Source organism: Antechinus flavipes, chromosome 1 (assembly GCF_016432865.1).
Source record: "Antechinus flavipes isolate AdamAnt ecotype Samford, QLD, Australia chromosome 1, AdamAnt_v2, whole genome shotgun sequence".
NCBI lineage: Eukaryota > Metazoa > Chordata > Mammalia > Dasyuromorphia > Dasyuridae > Antechinus > Antechinus flavipes.
Genome location: NC_067398.1, coordinates 369,890,370 through 369,918,093, shown reverse-complemented (window position 1 = coordinate 369,918,093; position 27,724 = coordinate 369,890,370). Strand labels below are relative to the sequence as shown.

General features: G+C 31.2%; 1 protein-coding gene across 1 annotated transcript in view; it reads left to right on the top strand.

Moving 5' to 3' along the window:
* Window positions 1–27,724, top strand: part of PIK3C3 (phosphatidylinositol 3-kinase catalytic subunit type 3) — a 183,507-nt gene that overhangs the window by 8,844 nt on the left and 146,939 nt on the right. Inside the window, exons 4-9 of the mRNA XM_051969692.1 lie at window positions 2,362–2,491; window positions 12,673–12,759; window positions 14,383–14,478; window positions 16,811–16,882; window positions 19,260–19,364; window positions 20,165–20,257. Of these exons, the coding sequence (XP_051825652.1) occupies window positions 2,362–2,491; window positions 12,673–12,759; window positions 14,383–14,478; window positions 16,811–16,882; window positions 19,260–19,364; window positions 20,165–20,257 (583 nt within the window). The remainder of the gene's footprint in view (window positions 1–2,361; window positions 2,492–12,672; window positions 12,760–14,382; window positions 14,479–16,810; window positions 16,883–19,259; window positions 19,365–20,164; window positions 20,258–27,724) is intronic.

Sequence of the window (27,724 nt, the reverse complement as noted above, 5' to 3'; positions counted from 1 at the left end):
TTGTATGCTATTGCAAAACATCAAGGAAACATTTATGTAAATCACAGTTCTTGTTTCTTCTCCTTTTTTTTTTTAGATTTTAACTAAGGTTATATATTCAAAAGTTAGAATCCTCATTATCACTACTTTCTATGTTGGACCTTTTAAGCTCTCTGAGATAGTCACTATACAGAAACTTTTGTAGGACCAGATATGGTTCTTTTTCTTGTGGAAATCAAATGTTAGATGCTCATTTGTTTTTAGAACTTGCTACCTAAGAGCATTATTACTTGAACATTTTTTTCACATCTAAAAGATTCCAATGAAACCATTTTAGTACTCTTTGGAAAATACATAAATAAATTATTGTTCCATTGTAACAATAGTTAAAATGCAAGGTACATATATTTATATCCATGACAGTGTCTTTTTAAGAGAGGCAAAATGTTTTAGTGGAAAAAATACTACATTTCAAGTCAGAAAACTTAGATTAGAATCTTAGTTTTGCTACCTATTAGCTTTGTAACTGGACAAAGCAGTTAATTTTGCCGATTGCTTAGTTTTCTGAATTATAAAATGGTGATAAAGTAATACCCACTTGAGCTAATTCACTGAGTTGTTGGAAACCACTATATAAATGATTTTTTTTTTCTGTAGTAATAGCAGTAGATATTCTTTTGGATGTAGGATAAAATAAATTTTAATTATTTAATAGTATGTAATGTATCTTTTTGGGAATATGTATTTTTTTTTCAAAGTACAAGATATAAACATAAAAGATGCCATTTTCAACCTATCTAGCATTTACAAGGGCTTTGAGGAATAGAAATCACATATGTACCAGACTGAAATTTTTCTAGTATTTATTTAAGGTGATTTACAACTTTAAATTGAGATACATTTATAAGTTATCAGTGGTTGAAAAGGAAAGCAAACCAGTGTTAAGTTAGTAGTATAATGTAGCAGTCTAATAATCATCCAAAGTCCTTTGAATTCTGTTTACCAGCTTATTCCATTGGTAAGTCTAGTTTTGGTGTAGCTTCCCAAGTGGAAAATGACAATTAGAATGGAGTAGCTATATTTCATTTTAAAATAAACATTCTGAATTTAATAGATATTTTATTATTTTATTATAACTGTAACCTCATCTCTGGCATTCCATTCATAGATGTTGAAATACAAGCCAACTATGGCTTTTTAAAAATCCCTTTTGGTTCTTATCTATTTTTATGTCCTCTGAGGATTTATGGGATGATACATTAGGAGCCTTCTGGATAGATTTTTAAAAATATTTTGTAGATATCAGACTTAATACTTGGGTTGTCTGTTATCCTTCATTCATGGTACATGAGTGGCCCCAGACTTCTAGTCATATGTATTTACCCTTAGATTGGGGTGAAGTTTGATAAGATGCAACATCTTTTGTTTGAGGAGTTGGAAGAAATATGTTTAAATGACCCTAATTTCATATTTATTTCCTTCAAAAACTTACCACAGTGATATTTCAGAAGATCCATGATTTCATCTGAATGGATTTTTCCTTTGCTCACAAAGTTCACAAAACTTTTGCATCTGAACGTAGATATTTTTCATTAGCTGCAATAACTAAAAAAAAAAAATCATTATTTAATGGTCTGCTTTGGTGAATACTTCCTTGCTGCAGAAGAAAAAGAAAGCTCTTTATTTAGTGAGAGAATTTATTTTTTCACAAATAGCTATATATTAAGCACCTTATATTTTCAGAGCATTGTTGTTTAGTTGCAAAAGGAGTCAAGATCCCTGTTGTCATGAATTTCCTTAGAATGTAACTAATGGGCAAATATTTTGAATTTTCATTTTATCTCCTTTAACCATGGTGCTTCTCCATTGGGAAAAAATGTTGAACTAGATGACGCTTAAAATCCTTTCCTGCTGTATGATGCTGTAATTGTATAGAAAGAACTGGATTTGGAATCAGAATCTGGTTTGAATCCCAAGTCTGTTATCTGTGTAATCTAGGCCAAATCCCTAATTTCATTGGGCCTTAATTTACCCATTTCTAAAAAGGAGTTTAGATAATTTAGACTAAAGGATTTCTCTGTGGTAAAATGCATAAAAATACCCTTTCTGTCACATATACACACATGTATTCTTTTTTGTATTATCCACGTCTTTAGTTTTTAAATGAAATATCAGTGCCCATAGAGGGGGAAAATGGCATGTGAAAAACTATGACTGTTACATGATTTGTGATTGCTTTGTTAATTGCTTTACAACTCACTGTGAACCTAAAAGCTTGGCAGTAGAGATGCTCCTTTCTTCTGTGTGCTTAGGAATCTAAACTTTGCCATAATCAGCTGCATTCATTTATTTCCTTTACTGATACATACCCCCTTCCCTTAGCATGTTCCGCCAGGGAATGCACGACTTGAAAGTCTGGCCTAATGTTGAAGCAGATGGATCTGAACCTACAAAAACTCCTGGCAGGACAAGCAGCACTCTCTCAGAGGACCAGATGAGTCGATTAGCTAAGGTAAAGAAGAAATAATTAGAGCAGGTGGGAAGCTTTTTACTATGTCTTGCTTCAAGGAATATTATTAATTCTAAGACACTCTTGAAAATGTGGGCAAATGTGAGAAAACTTTTGGTAATCAAGAATTACACATTAGAGTCCTCTTCCTTATTTTTTACTGTACCTTTAAAGATGCAAATGTTAGAGATTAGAGAAGGGTCCTCAAACTACAGCCCACAGGCCAGATGCGGCAGCTAAGGATGATTATCCCCCTCATCCAGGGCTATGAAGTTTCTTTATTTAAAGGCCCACAAAATAAAGTTTTTGTTTTTACTATAATCCAGCCCTCCAACAGTCTGAGGGACAGTGAACTGGCCCCCTATTTAAAAAGTTTGAGGACCCCTGGATAGATACTCATTTTGGTTTTAGAAATTAAAGAAAACTCCTTTTTCCCTTCCAAAGATGTATTTCTTTAAACAAATAATTAGATGCTAAATTACTTGTAGTAAATTGTATATTTAATACTGCATCTCATCATTACTCTTCAAAATTAGAGGAAAGGGATTATTAAATATCTTCTAGCTCTAGGATTCTAGATTTTAAATATGTGTATCCCTAGCACCTAGTACAGTATCTTGTACATAATAGGAATTTATTATTTGTTGAAATGATTTTGAATCAAATATTGATTAAATATTTACTTAGTGTTTACTCCATGTATGTAAGTCATTGTGAAATAAATGCTCTTAACTTTTGTTTGGGAAGAAAATTTCCACAGACTAATCTGCTAGCATGTTATTTTTATACCCTGTCATTGGTATGGATGACTCTCTTTGTCTAGAGAAAATTTCTATACCAGGTGTTGTTAAAGTAGTTTTTCAACCTGGTGCTTCAAGGTTTATATGGAAGAAGCCTTAATCATGAAGAATGAAAACTTGAATTGGTTAGTATTTGTGCTTCATCTTAAAATTTTTGTTGACTACTCTTCTTAATTGCATTTCTCTTTTATAGAAAATGATACCACAGCTACCTAATGATTGAACATTTTATTTAATATACTGTTGTCAGTTTTAAAAATTTGGTTGTCAGCTTGCCTGTTCGAGACAAGCATTTTGAGATTTTGTTCATTCTTGAATAAGGGGGATTGAAAGTTGTGAAGCTATAAACATGTCCATCTTCTCTTTGAGGGATTTATCATGGCAGTAAAATAACTTTTCATTTAAGCTATTCTATGAGTCTTTTATCAAGCTAGCTAACCTTGAGTTTCTAATAGAAAACTCATTAGAATCAGCTCATTTATTGCCTTCAGCCACTACAGTGTGAACAAGGTTGATTCTCAAGTACAATGAGAGTATAGTTTATGTTGAAACAAAATCTCTTAAATTGTTTCTAGAGATCAGCACTGTGATCCATGATATGGGCAAAGTTCAGGTCTTTTGGGGGAAAAGGACAAGGAAGAGAAATAGATTGCTTTATAATTGCCCTATTAATCCATTTTGTTTCTATATTAAAAGAATTATTTAAGCTCTTGCATAAAATGTTCTAACAACCAACGATGTGACTTTTTCCCTTCCAGCTTTATTTACAGAATGCAAATGTTTATGTTTTTGACATGGTTCTATTGTATGTACAGATTTTTTTATTTGTTAATGGAGTTTTAACAATATATAATCAGACTTCAAAATTTTGACTCTGAAGTTTGTATGGTAGCTTGTTTAATTATTATTATTATACTTACAAATATTCTTATTTTATGTATTATATTAAAGTTTGTATAGTAGCTTAATACTTATTATACTTAGAAATAGTCTTATTTTTATGTACAATGGTGCATTAGAATTATTACAAATGATATATAAAAAATAATTAGAACTGGCTAACTCCTGAAGACCTTTGGGAAATTTACCCATGTTTCCTAAATCATTAATAGTCTGAATTTTATACTGGATATTGTCAGGTGCCGGTGTTGTAAGAGAACATGTATAATACTTGAATTAATACTCTTGATTATCTCAGAATCCTTCAGTGATCATTAGGTAATCTTATACTTCATTTTATTATAAATCTATAAAATGGGAATGAATACACACCCACATTTTCTGGTGCTGATTGAAGTCATGTACATGTCAATATACCTTATTCTCCTACTTGTAGTATGCTTTTTAAAAATTTATAAACTGACTGGAATTTTTTGATTATGCTATAGTGTTTTGCCCTTCATTACTATTGAATGATGTACTCTAGAGTATAAATTTGAGACTATCAAAAATTTGCTTTTTTTTTTTTTTTTTTTTTTTGGCTGAGGCAATTGGGGTTAAGTTACTTGCCCAGGGTCACACAGCTAGGAAGTGTTAAGTGGCTGAGGGAAGATTTGAACTCAGGTCTTCTTGACTTCAGGGCTGGTTTTCTATCCACTGTGCACCTAGCTGCCCCTCAGTAATTACATTTTTAGGGGAAAAAATTTCATGAATGCAGCATGACAGAAAGACTTGCTCTCTTTATTTGAGGAATATTTCTTGACATTTTTGACCAACAGTTTCATTGGTTCTTTTTAAAAAAAAAAAAATATATATATATATGTATATATATGTATATGTATTTTTTTTTTTACCAGTTACATGTGAAGCAGTTTTTTTTCCTTTTTTTTTTTTTTTAATAACTTTGAATTTCAAATTCTCTCCCTTCCTCTCCATCTCCTACCTGCATTGAGAAGCACATGCAAACTTATGCAAAACATTTCTTATTTTTTTTTTAATTTAATTTTATTTAATAATAACTTTATATTGACAGAATCCATGCCAGGGTAATTTTTTACAATATTATCCCTTGCACTCGCTTCTGTTTCTATTTTTCCCCTCCCTCCCTCCACCCCCTCCCCTAGATGGCAAGCAGTCCTATATATATTAGATATGTTTATGCAAAACATTTCTATAAAAGTCATGGGACAGAAAAAAAAACCCATAGATTCCCTCCTCCTCCACAAAAAAAAAAAAAAAAAAAAAAAAAACTCAAAGAACAATAAAATTTAAAAAAGGTATTTCAATATAGTAAGACACAATAATTTCTTTCTCTAGGTATAGGTAGCATTTTTCTTTATAAGTCCTTCATAGTTGTCTTGGATCACTGTATTGCCAAGACTAGCAAAGTCATTCATAGTTGATCATCCCATAACATTGCTATTACTTTATACACAGTACATTTTACTTTGTATGAGCACATGGAAGACTTTTGAGGTTTTTCTAAGAGCATCTTGATCATCATTTCTATAGCACAATAGCATAATAAATTCCATTATAATCACATGTCACAATTTATTTAACTGTTCCTCAATTGATGGCCATCCCCTCAATTTCTAATTCTTTTGCCTGAGAAAAAAAGCTGCTATAAATATTTTTGTGTGTGTAGGTTTATTTTCTCCTTTTAAAAAACATCTCATTTGGAATACTTGCCTAAGTCAAAAAGTTTGTATGATTTTACAGCCCTTTAACCATAGTTCATTTCTTTTGATCATTTATCAATTGAGTAATGGTTCTTTTTTTTTTTTTCTTTAATAAATTTGACTCGGTTCTCTACACCCTTGAGAAATGAGGCCTTCATCAGAGAAACTTGATTTGAATTTTTCTTTACAATTACTATTGCTAATTTATTCCCTCCCATTTATTTTCTCTCTCCTTTCCCTCTGTCCCTTTTTAAAAGTGTTTTGCTTCTAATCAACCTTACCTCAATCTGCCTTCTTTTCTGTTGTCCTTCCCCCTTCTCACATCCCCATACCCTACTACTTTCTTGCAAGGTAAGATAGATTTTTTATACAATATATTTTTGTATATAATTGAGTGTGTATGTTACTTCTTCTTTGAGCCAATTCTGATGAGAGTAAGTTTACTCATTCTCCTTCTCTTCCCTGTCCCCCACCACTACCCCCGTCCCTACTGGAAAAGCTTTTTCTTGCCTCTTGTAGAGAATTTACAGCATTTCACTTTTCACTTTTCCTCTCTCCCAGGAAAGGAAACTGGTTTTTCACAGTTTTCTCTGTGCTTTTAAATATGTGGTCTCATTTGATTTTCACAATAAACAAGTATTAGTCCTGGGCTTGAAGTTAGAAAGTCCTAGTTAATGTTACTACCACTGCCACCACCACCACTACTGCTAATAGCACTTTTAGAGTCCTTTACAGTTTCTGAAGCATCTTAGAAATATTCTCTCTTTATATCCTACAGCAATCCTGAGAAGTAGATGTTGCTGTTCTTGCCTTCTTACAAATGAGGGAACTGAGGTTAGCAGAGACTAAGTAATTTACCCAGGGTCATAATAAGCTGGTTTTTATCTGAAGCTGGTTTTGAATTCAGGTCTTTCCAATTCTTTGGCAGCTAGGTGGCTTAATGGATAAGAGTTCTGGACCTGGAATTCAAATCTGGCCTCCCTCAGACACTTATTAGCAGTGTGATCTTGGGCAAGTCACTTAACCCTATTTGCCTCAGGTTCTGTAAAATGAGCTGGAGAAAGAAAAGGGGAGACTACTTCATTATTATTATCAGTGTAACTCTGGCAAGTAATTTAAACCTCTTTACTTAACCTCTTTCATTTTTACTTTCTCATCCTTAGAAAGAGATTGGTAATAATAACTAGCATTTACCGCAGAGAGTTGTGAGCTCAAATACAGTAATGCATATAGAACTTTTATTGAACACTTAAGTCCTCTGTAAGTATCAACTATTATTAATAAGTTCCTCCTCAAAACCTCAGTTTCTTTATCGGTAAAATGCAAGAGTAGGATGAGATAACCTTTAAAGCCATTTTCCATCTCTAACTTATGATCCTTTAACTTTAATTTTCCTTTCAGAAATATGTTTACTAGAAAGTCAGTCAGGAAATATGTATATTTTGTAAGTTGGTTTTGTAAATTGGTCTAATTGTATTGAAAAAATCATTTGGAAATCTACAAGAAAAGTGACTAAATTGCTCATCTTTGACCCACCCATACTATGCATATATCTTAAGAAAAGGCAAAAATTGGCCAAAAAAAAAAAAAAAAGGAACAGTCTAACATATGACAGAATAGTCACAGCATTTATTGTAGAGGCTAAAAAGCTGAAACAGTGAGTACCCATCAGTTGGGCTAAACAAAATATAGAATATGATTCAAAGTTTCATTGCATTTCAAGAAACTAGAAGCAACACTAACATACACATTCAAAATGATTGCAATGACTAATATTGATTCCAGAGAGTGGAGGAGGAATCATGCCTCATCTCCTTGCTAGTATGGTAGGCTCTGTGGCTGCACAATGATTTGTAGTAACTTACATTTGGGCTTTGCTAAGATTTTTATGTTACATGAGGCTATTCAGTGGGAAAGAGGTATCATTGGAAAATTAATTCTAGTATTTAAAAGTCAACTAAACTTACTGGGAAAGAAAAACAAAACTCAGATAATCATCCTTGAAGTCTGCCATTGTCTTTGTGCCAACTTTTATCTATCAGTAAGGGCTTTTGTCTACTGGTAAATATGCTTGATAGCTCTACATATGCTTTTGTTTCTGTCCAATTTTCCATTAAAGGATTATTATTATTATTTTTTTTTTGGATAAGATTGTCAGAACTTTTTGCTAGATATTAAACTTCAACATGTTCAAAATGAAGTCTTAATATTTGACCTCATTTAGTCCTTTTCCATTTCTTTTTGAGAGCACTATCCTTTTGGAAATCTAGATTCATATCCTTTTGAGTCATCCTGGATGGCATACTTATTGCCTGTTCTTTAGAATTCGCCTTGGTGACACATTGAAGCCTATTCGTGTCTACCACGCACCTTACTTGTTCTCTTGAGAGGAAGCTCTTGAGGGTGTTGGAGGCATGATATTCCATATTTTGCTGCAATAAGCAGCACCAATAAAATGTTAGTATTGATAAAATGGATGGGTCTTTGCTTTCATGGGATGTTTGAGGTCAGTAAAAAGGAATTGGCATCATCATTTTCATCAAAAAAGCATCACAGAGCTTTCAAATTGCCTGAATTTTATACTATGTATAGGCTGGTAATATGCACTTGATTTGGTTTTTGTTTACTATTTGCATAATGATGGACATATGAGAATTTTTTGGAAGCACTTTATACCAATGCCAAATGGTTGAACCTTTATCACTATTGAATTACTTTTGTCAAAAACTTTTAGTTCTGTCCACTGTTACAAGTGGACTAAATGAGTTTTTGCCAGTTTCATATTGAGCCCTAAAAGTCTATTGATTTATGTTCTAATCTTGTTATATGAACCAACAACATCATCTATCTATAGGACTATTCCATGATATCTCCACTTTCATGAACATATAGTTTTTTTTTTATTATAACTTTTTATTGACAGAACATATGCATGGGTAATTTTTCAACATTGTCCCTTGCAATCACTTCTGTTCCAACTTTTCCTTTTCTTTCCTCCATCCCCTCCCCATAGATCTAGGTAGGCAGGCTCATACATGTTAAACATGTTGAAGTATATCTTAAATACAATATATGTGTACATATTTATACGGTTCTTTTGTTACACAAGAAAAATCAGATTTAGAAAGATTAAAAATAACCTGGGAAGAAAAACAAAAATGCAAGCAGTCCACACTTATTTCCCAGTGTTCTTTTTGTGGGTATAGCTGGTTCTGCTCATCACTGGTCATTTGGAACTAAATTGGATCTTCTCATTGTCAAAGATATCCACTTCCATCAGAACTGATCCTCATATAGTATTGTTGTTGAAGTGTATAATGATCTCTCCTGGTTCTGCTCATTTCATTTAGCATCAGTCATGAACCATATAGTTTAAATACTTTTGGGAAGACAGGAACCAGGAATAAGAAACATTTTTCTGAAGCACATAATAATAATAATAGGTTTTTAGGGCTCTTTGAAGCTCAGACATTGTTTTGTGCAGTTGAAATCTAGGTTGTAAGCCTACAAAGTAGTATTTTTGAGGGAATGTGTGTGTGTGTGTGTGTGTGTGTGTTGTGTGTGTGTGTGTGTGTATACATGGCTTTTTAAAGAGTCAGCCATCTTGTAGAATTCTTATTTATTCCTCTCTCACAGAAGTTATGTCAGAAAGAGACTAAATTTAAGAGAAAAGATTTTACCTTTTTTTAGTGGTATAGTCAGTATTATAGATATCAAGCACTGTATTCTTAGTATTTATTTATTCATTTTTAGACACTAGTTAAATACTTGTCTGACAAGACAAGTATTTTAGAAATAGCACTGATCTAGAAATCAGAGTATCTGGGATCTTGTGCTTGCTCCCTAGTGACTAATTTTCTAACCATGATTAAGTGGTTTAACCATTCTGAGTCAACATTTCTTCACGGCTCACTTAGTTCAAACATTTTCATATGGGAATAATGGGACTTCAGATGACATCTAGTCTAACTCTTATTTTACATATAAGGAAATTGTGGAGCAAATAGAGTTAATTGTGAATTGCTCAGTCACAAGTAGTCTAGTTCGTCCAACTTCAGATCCTGTGCTTTTTTATACCACACCAAAAATACTGATTTTAAAGGTGAAGTAAAGTAATGGAAATAGTTGAAAACTCAAAATTAAAAAAAAATTTTTCTTTCTCTTTCATCTACCGTCACTTTACCTTTCCAGCATATGCTGGAATCAAATTTGACCACTTGTAAAGTGCAGATTTGATAATCTTTCCCTACCTCCCCTTGTCCCTTGAAAATGTGTGTGTCCTCCCATTAAATCTGATAATACATGATTAATTCCCTAAGCAGTTTCGTGAACTTATTATTTGGTTCTTAGGGATTCTTTCGATTTAATAGCTTTTCAAACCCCATACTGTTTAATTCTTGTAGACTTCGGGGATGGAGGCTCAATAATTATGTCATTATTTCTGTGACAGTATGCTGCCCTTCAGTGCTTTATGTTATGACTGTTTGTGAATTCGGTAGAAATAAATCCCTGAGCCCAGAAAGAAAAGAATGAGGCATTTGCTACTTTCTTGACCTATCTCTTTCTTGGGATAGGCACCCTAGTGAGTATTATTCTTCAGAGCCAATTTCAAAACAGATTGTAGTACCATTATCCTGCTGTTTAGCAGAATGCAGATTTTCAGTCTGGAAAGATCTAGGTCACTGACATTTTTAGATTATAAAGAAATAGAAGTTGTCATTACAGGAATAAATTACACATCAATAGTCTCTCATGAGTTTTACATTTGATGGTAGCTGTTAGTTTCATGGAAAGATGACTATACTGAAAATGACCAGTGCCTGTTTCAAATTTTAATGAAATGAACTGTCATGGTCTTTATCATAATTCTTTGGGCAAGTTTGGCAATATGTGTAGTGAAGTCAATGAAAGGATATAAACTCTTACATATGTACTTTTTAAATACTTTTATTTTTTAAAGTATTAATCTCATTTGATTTGTAATTTCACAATAATTCTGTGAAGTAGAGGAATTATTTTTATACCTATTTTATCAGTTGGAAAACTTGAGAGAGGTTAAGTGACTTGTCCAAAAATCTCATAGGTAATCACTGGTAAAGCCAGCACTATAAAATACTTGACCCCTAGTCCATTGTTCTTTTCATGATTACATTTACTTTATTATTTATTGGCTGTCTCCTATGTTTAAAGTAGTGTTAGGCAATAAAGAGGTGATAGAAATAAGTAAAATAATTCCTTCATTTAGAGAACTTGTAGTTTCTTATGGGTTGTAAGATAAAAATACATGCATAATTTTAGTATAGGATGGACTATAAGTTCTGTAGTAGTAGTAGACATGCAGAGGAACAGCACAAATAAAGGCATGGAGGTATCCAGTTTGCTTTTTAATGAATTATATGTGAAGAGGAAAAAAATTTGGAGACCTTTAATATAAAGTTGCTTCTTTTTTTAAAATAAATTTTTATTTATAGCTTTTATTTTTGCATGCCCTCAATTTTTCTGTGCCCCTTTTCTTCCCTACCTTCCAGAGAGCTATCATATAAAACATACAGACTTTCAAGAAAACAAAAGAAAAAAGAAAAAAAAAACAATGAACAGAATTGACTGATATCTTGAAAAAATTTTAAAAATAATATAATTTTCATATATTGGATTACTTGCTATCATGGAGGCGGGGAATTGGAACACAAGGTTTTGCAAGGGTCAATGTTGAAAAATTATCCTTGTATATGTTTTGAAAATAAAAAGTTTCAAATAAAAAAATGGAAAAAAAAAAGTAAAGCCAAAAGTGCATAGTAGGGAGTAAAAAATCTATACAGAAGCAAAGAAGAATAGCTTTGAATTCAACATATAGTATTTATTATATGGGCTTTCTTGAAATGAAAATGTATTGCTTGATATTTTGAATTCTTATGTTTTGCTGTGCACATGGCAAATTTTTCCTTTTCCTATTTTGTATTTGTTTAAAATAAATAAATAAATAAAGTAAAACAAAGAAAAATAATGTAGTTTTCAACAATCTTAACCTCAATTTCCTACATCTGGAAAGGAGTAAGAGGAGGTATCTTCTCATCCCTTGTCTTTGAAGCTGTGCTTCTTCCTAGTTAATTTGGCAACTTTCATTGTTTGTGGCTATTGTTCTCTACAATTTTCATTATATTTTGCAGTCATATATATATATATATATATATATATATATACACACACACGCATATATATAAAATATCACCATATATATATAATATTAGTGTGTGAATATGTTATACATGCCATCTACCTACATAATATGTGCAAATTATGTTACATATTACATATGTCATGTACATATATAATATATAATTTTCTTGGCTTTGCTTCCCTTTGCATCAGTTTTGTGAAGTCTTTTCACATTTTTTTGTATTTTCACATTTGTCATTTCTAAAATCTCAATAATATTCCATTATGTCCATGTATGTTTGTTTTGACTATTCCTCAGTCAATGAACATCTACTTTGTTTCTAATTCTTTGCTACCACAAAAACCAGTGCTATAAATATTTTGATGTGTTAAGAGTTTAGAGTTTTTTTCCTTTTTACTGGTGATTCCCTTGAGATATATGCCTAGTAGTGGAATATATGAGCCAAATGCTCTGGAAATTTTAGTTACTTTATTTTCATAATACCTAATTCATTTTCAAAATGTTGCAACTTATTTTCTCCCAGAATCATTTTTTTATATATGTAAAAAAATTATCTTTTAAAATTCTTTTGTTTTTCTTTTGTAGCTCACTAAGGCTCATCGACAGGGCCACATGGTAAAAGTGGATTGGCTGGATAGATTGACATTTAGAGAAATAGAAATGATTAATGAGGTGAGTCATTCTCCTTATATTTTTAATAGTAACTAACTTATTAAATTTTAAACAACAAAACCAATAAAACTTTGTTTCTTATATTTAAAATAGAAATGGTTCTGTGTATTTAAAGAGACATCTGTAAGTGTGTACATATGAATATACACATATATACATACTTTTTTTCTTGCAATCTTTTCATGAAAGTTTAGGTTAAGCAGCTTACATTCATAATAGATTATTATCTTATTTAAAAATTTTTTTTGATAATTTTTCTATTCAGGCATCTTTTAGGAGTTTTGGGTTGCTAGATACCTTGCACACGTGAAGATGTTCTGTGTTGTCCTTTTAGTACTTGTAACTGGGAACCTTTTTAGCATACCTGTGGCTTCTCTGTTTGGCTTTAGAACCAGGAAGGGAATAATATCTGTCATAGGTATCTCACATCACAGTTGTTATGTCTATAAAGTTTAGTTTTTATCCCTTTTATCCTTTGTTTGCTCTTTGAATAGGCCTTTGTGATCCTATTCATTTCCAGTGTTTTGATCCAAGTATACTTTCTGCAGAAATAAGATGCTGTCTGTTTTCTATACTTTTTAATATAGCAATCCTTAGAATATTACAAAGTAAAGTGGGCTTATCTATATTCCAGATTTGTGTGAATGAAAATAGCATCAGAAAGTCTTATCAAAGGATGGAATTAGTGCAGTTATTTTCAGAAGTTTTTTTTTTTTTTTTTTTTAAATAACAGATTTACTTTTGAATACAATGTTTTGCATGTACCAGATGTTAAGCTTAACATTTTGTGTCTGGAGAATGGAAATAACAATTATATTAATCAAATTAGGAGGGAGGAATATCAGTTTTGTAATATGGCCCAGCCTATAATGAGCACCACAGGGTACATACAGACTTAATTTAGAGTCTCTGAGCAGTTAGATCATCACTTGGAAAAGGAGAAGATAGTGGCTTTAAGTATTCTTTTTTTACAGTGAACTCTTATTTAGGGTTTTTTTTTCCCTATTTACTGATACGTTGCTCTGTTTTACTCCAAGGTCACTATTGTAATTTTTAAAAAAATAACTATGGTCTCAGATATTACTTATTTGAAATTTGAAAATAGGGAATTTTCTTTCCTAGTTGTTTTGAAAATTTATTAGCAACAGACTTTTTGTAAGAACTAATTTATTTTCAGTTTTCTATGTGATTTTAAATGTTGAATTTTGGAATTTCTTTTTTCTTGTTTTTCTTTATTCAACATACTTACCTACAAATGCTCTTTTATTTATAGTTTACTTTAAGTCACTAGGCTTTCTTAAATTTAAACAATATTCAGTTTCACTTAGAAATTACCCTTGTGATTGAACTATTAAATATTTTTGCTTTAAATACTAATGTGAAGAGATGTTTACTATAGAAAACACAAGTTTTCTTTGTGTCAGTATTTATGTAAAATACCTTTGAAGTGAGATTTGAAAAAGAAGTTTTTAAAATAACAGACATAAGTATGGTAATATAAATAAAAATTATAATCTTACCAGGAAGTATTTTTTTTACTTGATATCCTAATCCATACTTTCCATTAATGCAAATTATAAAGTTATCAACCTTTATTTTATATAGTTTCTCTTTTTTCTTTAGAGTGAAAAACGAAGTTCTAATTTTATGTACCTGATGGTTGAGTTTCGATGTGTCAAATGTGAAGATAAAGAATATGGTATAGTTTACTATGAGAAGGTATGTGCCTTAGACCTATTTAATGGCTTCTCTAAAACAGGTAGGGGGAAAGCATTAAAAAAATTACTGACATTCCTGCTGAGATGAATTATTTGGTTGCAATCTAGCAGCAGACAGCTGTCAGCAACAGCTGTTTATATACATACAAATCAAATAGTATAGCTACAACAAGATTACAAAAGCCAATCATTCATGTAAAGTAGTTCTAGATTACAGAATTCAATAAGAATGTAAATGATTAAAACTTTTTGATTTATTGTTCTTCAAATTGGCAAAGAAGACATCAGTAATACTCATAAAATTAAATACTAATGATTCGTTAAAAGTTTTTTTATACATAGTTTTTTTGAATGGCTAATTTAATGAGAACAAGGTACTATTTCTTTCCATTATGGAAAATAATTTCTCTTTATCTTTTTTCAATTTATTGATATGGCTTTTTGTATTCTATAAAATCTCTATGCAAAATTAGTAGAAATGTGCCCCACTTTTTGAAATAGCTAACGATATAATAATGATAATAATTTTATTTTGCTGTAGGTATAAAACAATGCAGAAAAATTACAATGTATCTTGCTTTAGAAATGGCAAATTAGCTATATATTTTGATAATATTTTTCCTTAAATATTATGAATAAATAGTGGTGTCCTTTTCCAATTTCTTTAACAGAATTTTGTGATATAAAATCAGGAAGTTTTTTTGTTTCATTAGCTGATGATCTTTTTTAGTGATATTTTGGAATTAAAATCATACTTTTTATTTCTCTTTTCATCTTTTTTTGTGGTTTACTTTGAATTCTTGCTTTTAAATTAAAGAATCTGAATAATAGACCCATTTGAACCATTTTCAATGATAGTTGAGGTGAAGTAAGATAGAGTGGCTAATATTTAATGTTTTATAAACAAAGTCCACCCTAAAGAGTTAACTGTTAAGGTGGAACTAACTTACAGCATTATATAATAATGTCATGTTCCTATGTATTTACTATACTCTATGGAATTAGATTTGAAAAATACATTTCTTGATTTTGTGGGGCATGGATTCCAAGCAAAGGTAATAAAAATGATATGGTAGCCATATATTTAGAAACAAGGTCAAAATTCTAAATTTACTTAAAAGAATTTAATGATTATTAGATAGAATAGAATTATTAGATAAAATAGCCAAAAAAAAAATTTTAGGGGTACTTTTTTGAAAGCATACTTCAACAAATTCTTGACCCCTTTCTACTGCTCCCTAAAAATTGTTAATAAATTAGTGGCTGTCTATCTAGCATGTCACACTTCCACTTAGTGTAAAGATTGCTGGTCCAGTGTATTGAATCTAATGGAAATAGACTTTCTTGTCACCTGTCTTTTGTGACAGATAGTCTAAGTGAAGATTACTTGTCACAGTTGGGTTGATAAATGTGTTTTCTGGTGTTGTGACTGAAAACCCAGTCTGTTAAACAATGGCTATGGGAGTTTGTGGCTTTCTGTAAGACTCAGTTACTGTATTGAAGAAAACTATAATAGTTCTCTTTTTCAGCTTTTCCCAATTTTATTACAGACTGTTTAAAGAGGAAAATATATCAATGTTTGGAAACTTAATCTTAACAGATTGGCATAAACTCCAGAATTGTTCACAAATAACTAATCTTAATATCATTAATCCTTTATGTAGACATACTGTTTGTTATGCTGCTTTACTTTCGTGTTATTAAGGATTAAAAAGCAAAGACTATTTTGAGTTAAAAGATAATTTTTTTCTTTAGAATTAATTCATAAATTCTTATTAAGATTTACATGCTCTTGAGTCAATATACTTTGAGTAATATTGTTGCTGAATCTTGAACTGGGAGCTATGTTTAGTTGAACTCACCTCATCTATTTGGGTGATTTGTGTAGATAAATGTAACAAAACAAGTATATCATTTTAGTTGTAGTTCTTTTCAAATATAATATAGTTGGCACGTGGTTCTTTTTCTTTTCTAGTACTTTTTTTTGTCCTTACGAAAGTTTCAGAAATAAATAAAACATCATTGCCCATGGATCTCAACTCTCTGAAATGTGTCGTGCATTTTCATTTATAGGCTTTAATTTTTTCCTTAAATCATTACCTTGTATCTGTACCCCACAAAGGAGTAAGAAACATATTAGATCTTTTTCTTAGAAGACTTCTTATTGAAATAGAGATTTTCATAATCATCAGCAAGAAATATAATGATGTAATTGGGTCCAAACCCATTTTTTGTTCTTTACTGTTTCTAGAATATTTAAAAGTGCTATTGGTTTTTCTTCCTTTTTTTTTCCCTTCATTCTTAAATTTTCTCTCTTTTTCTGTGGCTTCTAGGATGGTGATGAGTCATCCCCAATTTTAACAAGTTTTGAGATAGTGAAAGTGCCTGACCCCCAAATGTCTATGGTGAGTTACTATGCAGTTATATTTCCTAGGTTGATGGTTTTTCCCCCCTTATACGGTTTTCAAAATATATAGCTATATCACTTTGCCTTTGAATCTACTGTGCTAGCAAACTCAGTTATATTAGAATACCCAAATGATTGAAGAAACTAGGGAGGGTAAGAGAAATTTGAATGGGATATGTTATCTTTTCCCAAAAATTTGATAAGCAGTTATGAAATACAAATTGACTTTTTTCTTAATAGCTGTAGAGGGTAGAATTCACTATAGTACAGCAGAAATAAACCAATGTATACAGGATTTTCACTCTATAGAAAGAAAATTGACAGGACATTAGAATTTTCCAGGGATAAAATGAGCATCTTTTGGAGGTACTTCATCTCTCTGTTAGAAATATTATTCAGAGGATTTGATCTGTTTCAAATATTTTAGGGAGAATTAGATGATTTTAGAGAATCCTGTCAACTTTATGTCTCTGATTTTAAGTTGGGGGAAAAAAGTCTCTTAGCAGTAGCCAACATATAGATGTCACAGAGCCTCACTAAACCTCAGTAGGGCCTTGCTTAGAGCTGGCTTACTTATAATCAGCAAATTATAAATAAAGGAGTAGGTGGGGCTGTTGTAAGCGGGCACATTTACAGGAACAAGAAATCACAACTGACAACTTGACAGTAATATTGAAGACCAAAAAAAAGGCTCCTCAAACCATAAAAAGCATACATGAACTAAAAAAGAATAGCTCTCTTAGAGCCATTTAATGTAGAAGCAAACTACCCTATATATTTCAATAGCCCTCAGGGTATAACCATATAACCATGGTACAATAATTGATGTTCATAATAATGACCCTGAGTCATCAAAAAAAAAGGTTAAATTATTTTCAGTACATTCTGCTTAGGGAGGCAGGGAGGTGTGTAATCTATATTAGAAAAATAGCTATCCAAAATGTAAAAAAAAAAAAAATAAGATCTGACATTTAAAGAGGAAAACTATAATTTACTTATGTGCAGCCTCTTTCTTAACTGTGCCAAGCAATGCAATTTCAAAATATCTGTAAGAGAGAGAGAAAGAAAAAGAGAGAGATGGAGAGTGTTTATGTATCTGTTCTTTTGCTATTGTTTTCTTTTATATTTCCAGAATAGCAATTAGATGTTCATATTGTTACTAATTTATGTATGTCTTCATCCCTTACTCTTTCCATCTTAGGGAATATATCCTATTGAGTATTTTTTACTGATTTCCTTTTGGACTTTTAAAACAGTGTCCCAAGAGGCTTGTAGTTTTAAGCTTTACTAGCACTAACATTTTTGAAACTTTTTGAAGATTAAGTAGTTCATATCAAGGTCAATGGATTAAAAGAGAAATCTTGCAGGAGGTGATTATAATTTTGGGTGTTCTAGGAATTGAACTATTTAGAGTAAGAAAGAATATATAAGGGTACACTGAGAACAAGAGTGAGTATTTGGACTCTGGGTTTCTTAGGGTACAGATGTATTTCTTATCACTGATGATGATGAAAAACATTGACTAAAGAAATATATAGCATAGTAGTCTGGTGCCTTATTGTAGTTTGGAGGTCACCCTGTACTGTTTTGTTTGTTTGTTTTTTTTAACTAATCCTTGTACCTCCAGAACTCCACATCCTGCCTAGTACACAGTAGGTGCTTAATAAGTGCTTGTTGGCTGACTAATTCTAGTACTTGAAGTACTGTTATGTGGAGGAAGGGCTAGACTTGTTCTAATTCTTTAGAGGGCAGTCTCTGAACCAGGAAGTAAAAATTGCAAAGAGCCTAAATTGCAATTTAAGGTCAACAGCAGAAAAACTTCCTGGTCAAAACTATCTAAAAGAGAAATGGATTATCTTGAGTGATAGTGGCTTCTCTCTTTTTGGAAATTTTTAAGGTGAAGTTTTAGGGGGATACTTTTGTGTACTGAATGGGCTAGATGAACTCTGAACTGCCTTTCAGATCTAATTCTGTGCTATTATAAATCTGGAAGTAGTATGGAAGCTTGTTGTACGCAGTTTCTTTGGGACAACAAGAGACATTGATTATAATTGTAGATTTTCTGTTTACTAGCCATATGAAGTTTGTAATCTTAATCTCCTTAAAGCTTAGTTCCCTCATTTGTAAATTATGTTTACACTGAATGATATCTAATCATTGTGATTCTTCTATAATTTAAAATTTTCTTCCTGTTTCCTTATTTTCAAGTTGATAATACATATTAAATGAGTACATTAAAAACTAAAAGACTATTCAATATACAATATTCTATTCTTATAAAATTGTCATATTTATAATAAATTGTTCTGTTATTCTCCTTCCAACTTGGTTATTATAGCTTATACATTCTTTATAATAATTCAAACTTATTTTAGGAGAATTTAGTTGAAAGCAAACATCACAAACTTGCTCGAAGTTTAAGAAGTGGACCATCTGACCATGATCTCAAACCTAATGCTGCCACTAGAGACCAGCTAAATGTAAGTTAATATTGATTTTCTTATGTACTAATTAATATTTTGTAAATTTTGTTAGTTTTGAATTTTTTAACAGAGAATTTGAGAAATGAAAGTGATTCTCTTATACAACTTCTCATTTTAAATAAGTGTAATTTTAGTATCATGGCCTGTTTAAACTTTTAAAATTTCTCTTTTATTTTTCCTCTGCCTCCCAGATCATTTTTGAAGGTCCATTGAATTGGAAATTCAGTTAGATGGAATCTGTAGTTGATTTTTTTCTCATGTATTGGAAAATATTACTGAATTTTTTGCCTCATTATGAAGAAATATGCCTCATTTGGTGGATTTCTCTGAAGCATACATATGTACTCTTTTGAATGAATGAGTGAAAGCTGTGAGAAGCCTCTAAGGATCAGAGCATATTTTCCAAACAGCAAAAATCAGCGATTACCTATATTTATTAATCTTACACATTAATTTTGTGAAATCAAAAAGACATTTTGATATAAATTATTAGTCTAGGATCCATGACATCAAGTTTGAATCCTTCCTCTGTTATCTGCCTTTAGATTAGTCATTTCATCTCTTTAGGCCTTAGTTTACCAATTTCTAAAATAAGGTTAAACCATATAATCTCTGTGGTTCCTTCTGGTTCCATATTAATCTGATTCTTTTAAATGTGAGGAATATATTTGAATCTTAAATGCTTGTGCATCCTCCTTATTTTGGGAGGCATTTATTCAAAGAGTTTATCATTAAGGTAAAAACAAATCTGAAATCCAGTTTTTAACAAATGAAATACATTTCATTATTTTTAATAGATCATAGTAAGTTATCCACCAACGAAGCAGCTTACATATGAAGAACAAGATCTAGTTTGGAAGTTTAGATATTATCTTACTAATCAAGAAAAGGTAAGCTTATGTCTATTTCTATACCAATAATATAAAAATTCTTAAAACTTCTGTGGAACACATAATTTCTTGTAAGGCAAAATCAAAATTCAGTGTACTAACTATTCAGTTATATTAAAATTACACTTAATGTAAAGTACCATTAAAAGTTGAGTTCATAAGAGAGAGCTTAGAGAAAGAACTGAATAAACTATTCATACAAATAAATTGTACTAATCTGATCTACTACCCACCTCCACTAGCTATTTCTCCTTATGTTTTTATTCTTTCTGTTAATGAGACCATAAATCTTGAAATTAGGCCCTCTTCCCGTCTTTGTCAGTATTTTTTTATTTGATTATCTTATCTTTTATCATGGATTCAGTTATTGTCTTGATGGTGATGATTCTCAAATCTACTTATTTAATCCATCCTCCCTCCTGATCTCCAGTCTCCCATCTCCACTTAATATAGACATCTCTAAATGGATATTCTGTAGACATCATAAACTCACCATGTCCAAAAGCCAGCTCAATATTTTCTTTTTTCCTCAAACTCTCCTTATTTGCAGTTTTCCTACCTTTGTCAAGGACATTTACTATCTTCCCATACCCTCAGCCTCATAACCTTTTGGTCATCCTTAACTCCTCATTCTTATCCCCATATCCAATCTGTCCACTTCACCTTCCTGCTATTTCTTAAATGTGCTCTCATTTCTCCTCTGATACTGCCTTAATCCTTGCTTTGGTCTGTCTTCCATAGTAGTTTCAAAGGGTTTTTCCTTAAGTGCAGATCTGACAAATCACCCTTTCTTACTTAATAAAACTCCAGAGGCTCTGACCTACAGAATCTATAAAATCCCCTGTTTTACATTCAAAACCCTTTATAACATACCTCCCCTCATTTACAGCTCCCAACATTCTGGGCTTCTTATACCTTACACAGCTCTTCTTTCCTCTCCTACTGCACAACACTTTTTCATCCAGTGACACTTCCCTTCATGCTATTACTTGAATAAGATGTTTCATTTCTAAATTTAGGCTTTTGTTGCTGGGCTGACCCTCATACCTGGAACGCTCTCCATCTTTATCTTTTCCTCCTATCTTCTCTGTTTTCCTTCAGTGCTCAGCTAAATCATCTTCTATAGGAAGCTTTTTCTGATCCCTCTTAATTCTAGTGCCTACCTATTGATTTTTTTCTGATTTATCCTGCGTATAGTTTTTTTTTTTTTGTACATAGTTCCTTACATGTTGCACCCTGAGCACCTCATAATGGAGGATTGTCTTTTGCCTTTTTTTAAACATTTTTAAACATTTCCTATTATATGCCCAGCATATAGTAGACACTTAATTGTTTGTTAATTAACTAAAATCATCTTCAATTTTTAGCCAGTTTTATTTATTCATATTTTTCCCTGCCTTTCATGTTTTTCCCTTGTTTCCATTTTAGAGCAATTTATCTTAAATAATGCATTTAGTATTTGTTGAAACGATTATAAGATTATAATAGCCTTTTAACTAGTTCCCTTCCTTTTGGTCTATTCTGATGCTTGAATTAATCTTCATGATTGCAGGTTTGTAGTTAGTCTGACAAGTTTAAGAAGTGATCAGGCAAGGGATCCACTTTGAGTGCTTGTTTTGCTAATTAAAGGATACATAGTATCGTTTTAGGAGACTCCAAATCTCAATAGTCCTATCAGTGGTAGAAGGTGAATCTGTTCTCTTAGAATTTATGAGGCACTAATGCCTGATTGAGTGGTAGGACTTGGGGCAGATTAATAATGTCTCACAGGTAGGTCCTAAGGCTTCTTAGTTCAAGAGTCAAAAAATGAGAGGAGAGGAATCCAGGAAGTGAAAGGGGAGATAATACTTGCAGCTTTGAATCTGTGTTTCTAGCCAAAATATTTGTCGATTCTTCTCACCTCTCTTCTGGGTTCTTTGTGTCTTTAGATTTTATTTTAAATTTTAGTCTAGTCCCTGGACTCTCTCTTTATTTAGTTAAGGCTTTGTTTTTTAACTTCAGGTGAAGGATAAAAATTTTATTTCTGTCAGATTAGAAATGAGGACTTTCAGATATGGTCCTAGACCGATTGATGGATAATGTAAACTCAGGGTGTATACTTATTATCTGGATGACCAAGTAATCAGCATAGATTTATATCAGCATACTTTTTATCCATTCCATATCTTTGCGCCAGGAATAAGATGATTCATAATATAGCAGGTAGAAAGAAGCAGATGAGATGGGAAAGATTCAGGGTAAGAAAAATAAAATGATAGGTATGGCTGAAACTAACTTCTGTGGAGTCTTGAATTCTGTAGTCAGAATTTTATATCCAAAGGATCTGAAGGTTTTTAATTTTGTTATTATTATTATTAGAAGCTTTCTAATCAAAACATATGCATGGATAATTTTTCAATATTTGCCCTTATAAAACTTTGTGTTCCAGATTTCCCCCCCACATTTGACAGGTTTCGTTTGTTTGTTTAGCCAAAAAAAATAAAATAAAATAACTTTAGTCGCACGGTTTCATATAAGCTGGGTTTCAAGAAATATTATTTTCTTTCTTTTTTTTTAAATACATGCAGAGATAGGTTTTAACATTCATATTTGCAAAACTTGCTCCAAATTTTTCTTCCCCTCTCCCCTTACCTGCCCTCCCTAAGACAGCAAGCATTCTAATGTAGTTTAAACATGTGTAACTCTTGTAAACATATTTCTATGTTCATCATGCTGACCAAGAAATATCAGATCAAAAGGAAAAAAAACACAAAAAAGAAAAAACAAGCAAACAAAAAACAACAATAATAAAAAGGTGAATATAAACAGTGCTTTGATCTACATTCAGTCTCCATAGTTCTTTCTCTGGATGTAGCATCTCATTGTGAAAAAAGCCAAATCCATCATAATTGAGCATTACATAATCTTGTTGTAACTATGTATAATGTTCTCCTGTTACTGTGTACTATGCTCACTTCATTTAGTATCAGTTCATATAAGGTTTTCCAGGCTTTTCTGAAATCAAGTTGCTCATTATTTCTTATAGAACAACAGTATTCCATTATGTTCATATGCCATAACTTATTTAGCCTTTCCCCAACTAATTCCCCATTAGAAACACTGCTGGATCAAAAGGTATGCAGAGTTTGATAGCTTTTTAGGCTAGTTCCAAATTACTTTTCAGAATTTTTGGAGTTTGAATCATTTCACAACTCCACTGACAGTGCATTAGTGTCCTGGTTTCCCATATCTCCTCCAACATTTATCATTATCTTTTCCTGTCATTTAAGCTAATCTGAGAGGTATGAAGTGGTACTTCAGAGTTTTCTAAATTTGCATGAGAAATAATATTTTCAATGCAATATAATCTAATCCAAATTGCACTACAAGATTAAACCAGCTGGAATGTACAGATTCAAGAAATAAAATTATGCTAATGGGGAACCTCAGCTCTTCCTTTCAAAAATAAATTAATCTAACCAAAAAATAAACAGAAAAGAAGTTAATGAGGTAAACATAATCCTGTAATAGTTAGATGTGATAGATCTCTGGAGAAAACTAAATAGGAATAGAAAGAAATATACTTTTTTCCTCAGCTCCATGTGGCACCTACATAAAAATTTCATGTATTTGGACCTAAAAATTTTACAACCAAAGACAGAAAAGCAAAAATAGTTAACATATCTGTTTCAGGTCATAATAAAATAAAAATTACATTCAAACATGGACAATGAAAAAAGAGATTAAAAATTAATTGGAAATTAAATAATCTCTAAAAACAGGTGTGTCAAAGAACAAATCATAGAAACTGATAATTTCATTAAAGAAAATGAAAATAATGAGACAACATGCCAAAATTTATGCTATGCATCCTATAGGATAGTTGTTAGGAGAAAATTTATATCTCTAATTGTGTACATCAGTAAAATAGAGAAAAATCAGATTAATGAATTGGGCTTGCAAGTAAAAAAAAAAAAAAAGAAGCTAGAAAACAGAACAAATTGAAAATCTCCTGTTTAATACCAAATTGAAATTTTTGAAAATTAGGAGATAATAAAATTGAAAATTGAAAAAAAATCATTGAATAAAACTAGAAGCAAATTTTATGGAGAAAAAAACCCAATAAAATAGATAAACCATTGATTAGCCAAAATACTGGTATAAAAAATTAAAAGGATGAATTCACCATCAATGAAGACAAAATTAAAATAATTGTTAGAACCTATTTTGCTCAGTTACATGCTAATAAATTAGACAGTCCAAATGAAATGCATAGTTATTCACAAAAATGTGAATTATCCAGATTGATAAGAAATAAAATATTTATATAACCTAATCTTAGAAAAAGAAGTTGAACAAGCAATCAATGAATTTCCTAAAAAAAAAAAATCCCTAGACCAGATGGATTCACAAGTGAATTCTACCAAACATTTAATCTTAATACTATATAAACTGTTTCGAAAAATAGGTAAAGAAGGAGTTTTTACCAAATTCCTTTTATGACACAGATAGAGTATTGATGCTTAAACAAGAAAGAGCCAGAACAGAAAGTTATTGATCAGTTTTTCTAATGCAAAAATTATAAATAAAATACAAGCACAGAAATTATAACAATACATCACAAGGATTATGCATTATAACCAGATAATAGATATACTAGGAATATTATACCAGAAATGCAGGGGTCATTCAATATTAGGAAAGCTGTTAGTATAATTGACCATATCAGTAACAAAACCAACAGAAATCATATGATTATCTCAATAGATGCAGAAAAAGCTTTTGACAAAATAGAACACCTTTTCTTTCAAAAACACTAGAGCATAGGAATAAATGGAACTTACACTAAAATGGTAACTAATATTTATCTAAAACCATCAGCAGGCATTATTTATAATGAGCATAAGCTGGAACCCTTCCCAGTACAATTAGAGGCAAAGCAAGGATGCCCATTATTAAGTCTATCATCTTATAGTAAAAATGTCAGTTAAATCATTAAGAGAACAAATTTCATATTTTAAAAAAGTTATTCATTTACAAAAAAAGGAAAATTTCAATTTAAATAACTTGTTTTGACAGCAACCAAGAAATTATGTTTGATCACAATGTCCTCCTTTTCCCCTTCCTCCCATGAAGCATTTTATACTTAGGGGAAAAAAAAAAACTTTTTAACAAAACATCCACACGATTAACTTTAAAATACTAAATCAGAACAAGTTAGAAGGCAACTAGAATAAGCAGTGAGGAAACAAAACTATCATTCTTTGCAGCTATAAGATGTTATGTTTAGAAAATTGTAGAGCAACCAAAAAATTAGTTGGAATTATTAACAACTTTAGCAGACTTGCAAGATACAAAATAATTCCATAGAAATCATCAACATTTCTATATCTTTCAAACAAAACCCAGCACCAAGAAATAGAAAAATTCCATTTAAAATGATTGTATTAAAAAAAAAATGAAATTATTGTAGACAATATAGAGTACTTGCAAGTCTACCCGACAGGGTAAATCCAGGAACTATGCGAACACAAATATAAAACACTTTTTTTTTAAACAAATAAAGTTAGGTCTAAATAATTGGAAAAAATATTAATTGTTCCTGTTTAGGATGAGCCAGTATAATAAAATGACAATTCTACCTAAATAAATCTATTTCAGGGCCATACCAATCAAACTATGAAAAATTATTAAATCTGGGAAAAAAATAACAAAATTCATTTGGAAGCACAAAAAACTCAAGAATATCAAGGGGATCAATGAAAAAAAAAAATGAAAGTAGATAGCTTAGCCATACCAGATTTCAAAATGTATTATTAAGTAGTAATTCTCAAAACAGTCTGGTACTGGTGAAGAAATGGAGTGATGGAGCAGTGAAATAGATTGGGTACAAATTACATTATAGTAAGTGACCATGATTATCTAGTATATATAAACCCAAAGATCCAAGCTTTTGTAACAAAACTACTAGGAAAAGTAGAAGACAGTATGGCAGAAACTATGTATAGAGCCACACCTCACATTATACCAAGATAAAATCAAAATGGAGACATGATTCACACATAAAGGATGATACTATAAGTAGATTAAGAGAGCATGCAATAATTTACTTGTCAAATTCAGGAATAAGAGAAGAATTTAGGACAAAAGATAATAGAGAACATTCTAATATGTAAAATAATTTTGACTATATACATTATAAAAGTTCTTGAAGAAATAAAACCAATTCAGGCAAAATTATAAGGAAAGCAGAAAACTGGGGAAATTTTTATAACAGGTATTCCTGAAAAGGCATCATTTCTCAGCTATATAGAAAATATAGTGATCAGAGTATATAAATAGGCAGTTTTCAGATAACGAAATCAAAGCTCTCTTTAGTCATATGAAAAAAGCTCTAAAACACTATCGATCAGAGAAATGCAAATTAAAACAACTCTGTGATACTACCTCATAAGTATCACATTGAGAAATATGACAAAAAACAAAAATATCGACAGTTGGAGGAGTGTAAGAAAACTGGGGCACTAAGGCACTGTTTGTGAATTGTGAACTGATCTAACAATTTTGGAGAGCAATTTGGAATTATGCTGAAGGTCTATAAAATTGCATACTCTTTCACCTAGCAATCCTATTGCTGGGTCTATATTCCAAAGACATTCAAAAAAAGGGGAAAAGGACCTATTTATACTTGGCTGTTTATAGTTGCTCTTTTTGTGGTGGCTAGGAATTAGGGGATGCCTAAACAAGTGTTGGTAAATGATTGTAAAGAAATATTATGGTGTAAGAAATGACAAGTAGCCTAATTTCAGAAAAACCTGTAAAGCCTTAGATGAACTGATGCAGAGTGAAGTGAAGAGAATTAGGAGAATGTTGTATACAATTCATTGAAGAATTGTGAATGATTCAGCTATTCTCATCATTACAGTGATCCAAGATAATCCCAAAATCTATTGATGAAACATACTATATGCTCCAAAGAAAGAAGTGATATTGAGTGAATGTAGATGAAAGCATGCTATTTTAACTTTTTCATTTTATTTTCCTTTTGAGTCTATAAAATGATTAATACAGAAATGTTTTACATATTTGCACATGTATAAGCTATATCTGATTGCTTGCCATCTCAGGGATGGGAAGGGATAGAATTTGGAATTCAAAGCTTTAAATGAAAATATCAAAAAAAAAAAAAAAAAAAAAAAGCTCAAACATTTACAGGGTAGAAGTAATTGTCACATGCAGAAACTTTTGCAAAAAGAAGTACATTTAAACTAATAGTTATTTCTTACACAAATTTAATTATATCCAGAAATGTGAGAAATAAAATATGCAAGTGGTAGAAAATGTGTTATATGTTTCATTTAATTAGTTGCTTTTTCACATTTTGGAAAGGTGGGCAATGAAACTTCAAATCCTAGGGCATAATATAGGATTCTTAGAATGACTAGTGCAGACTGAACTGTATTTCCTATTACTCTTGAAACCTTTTCA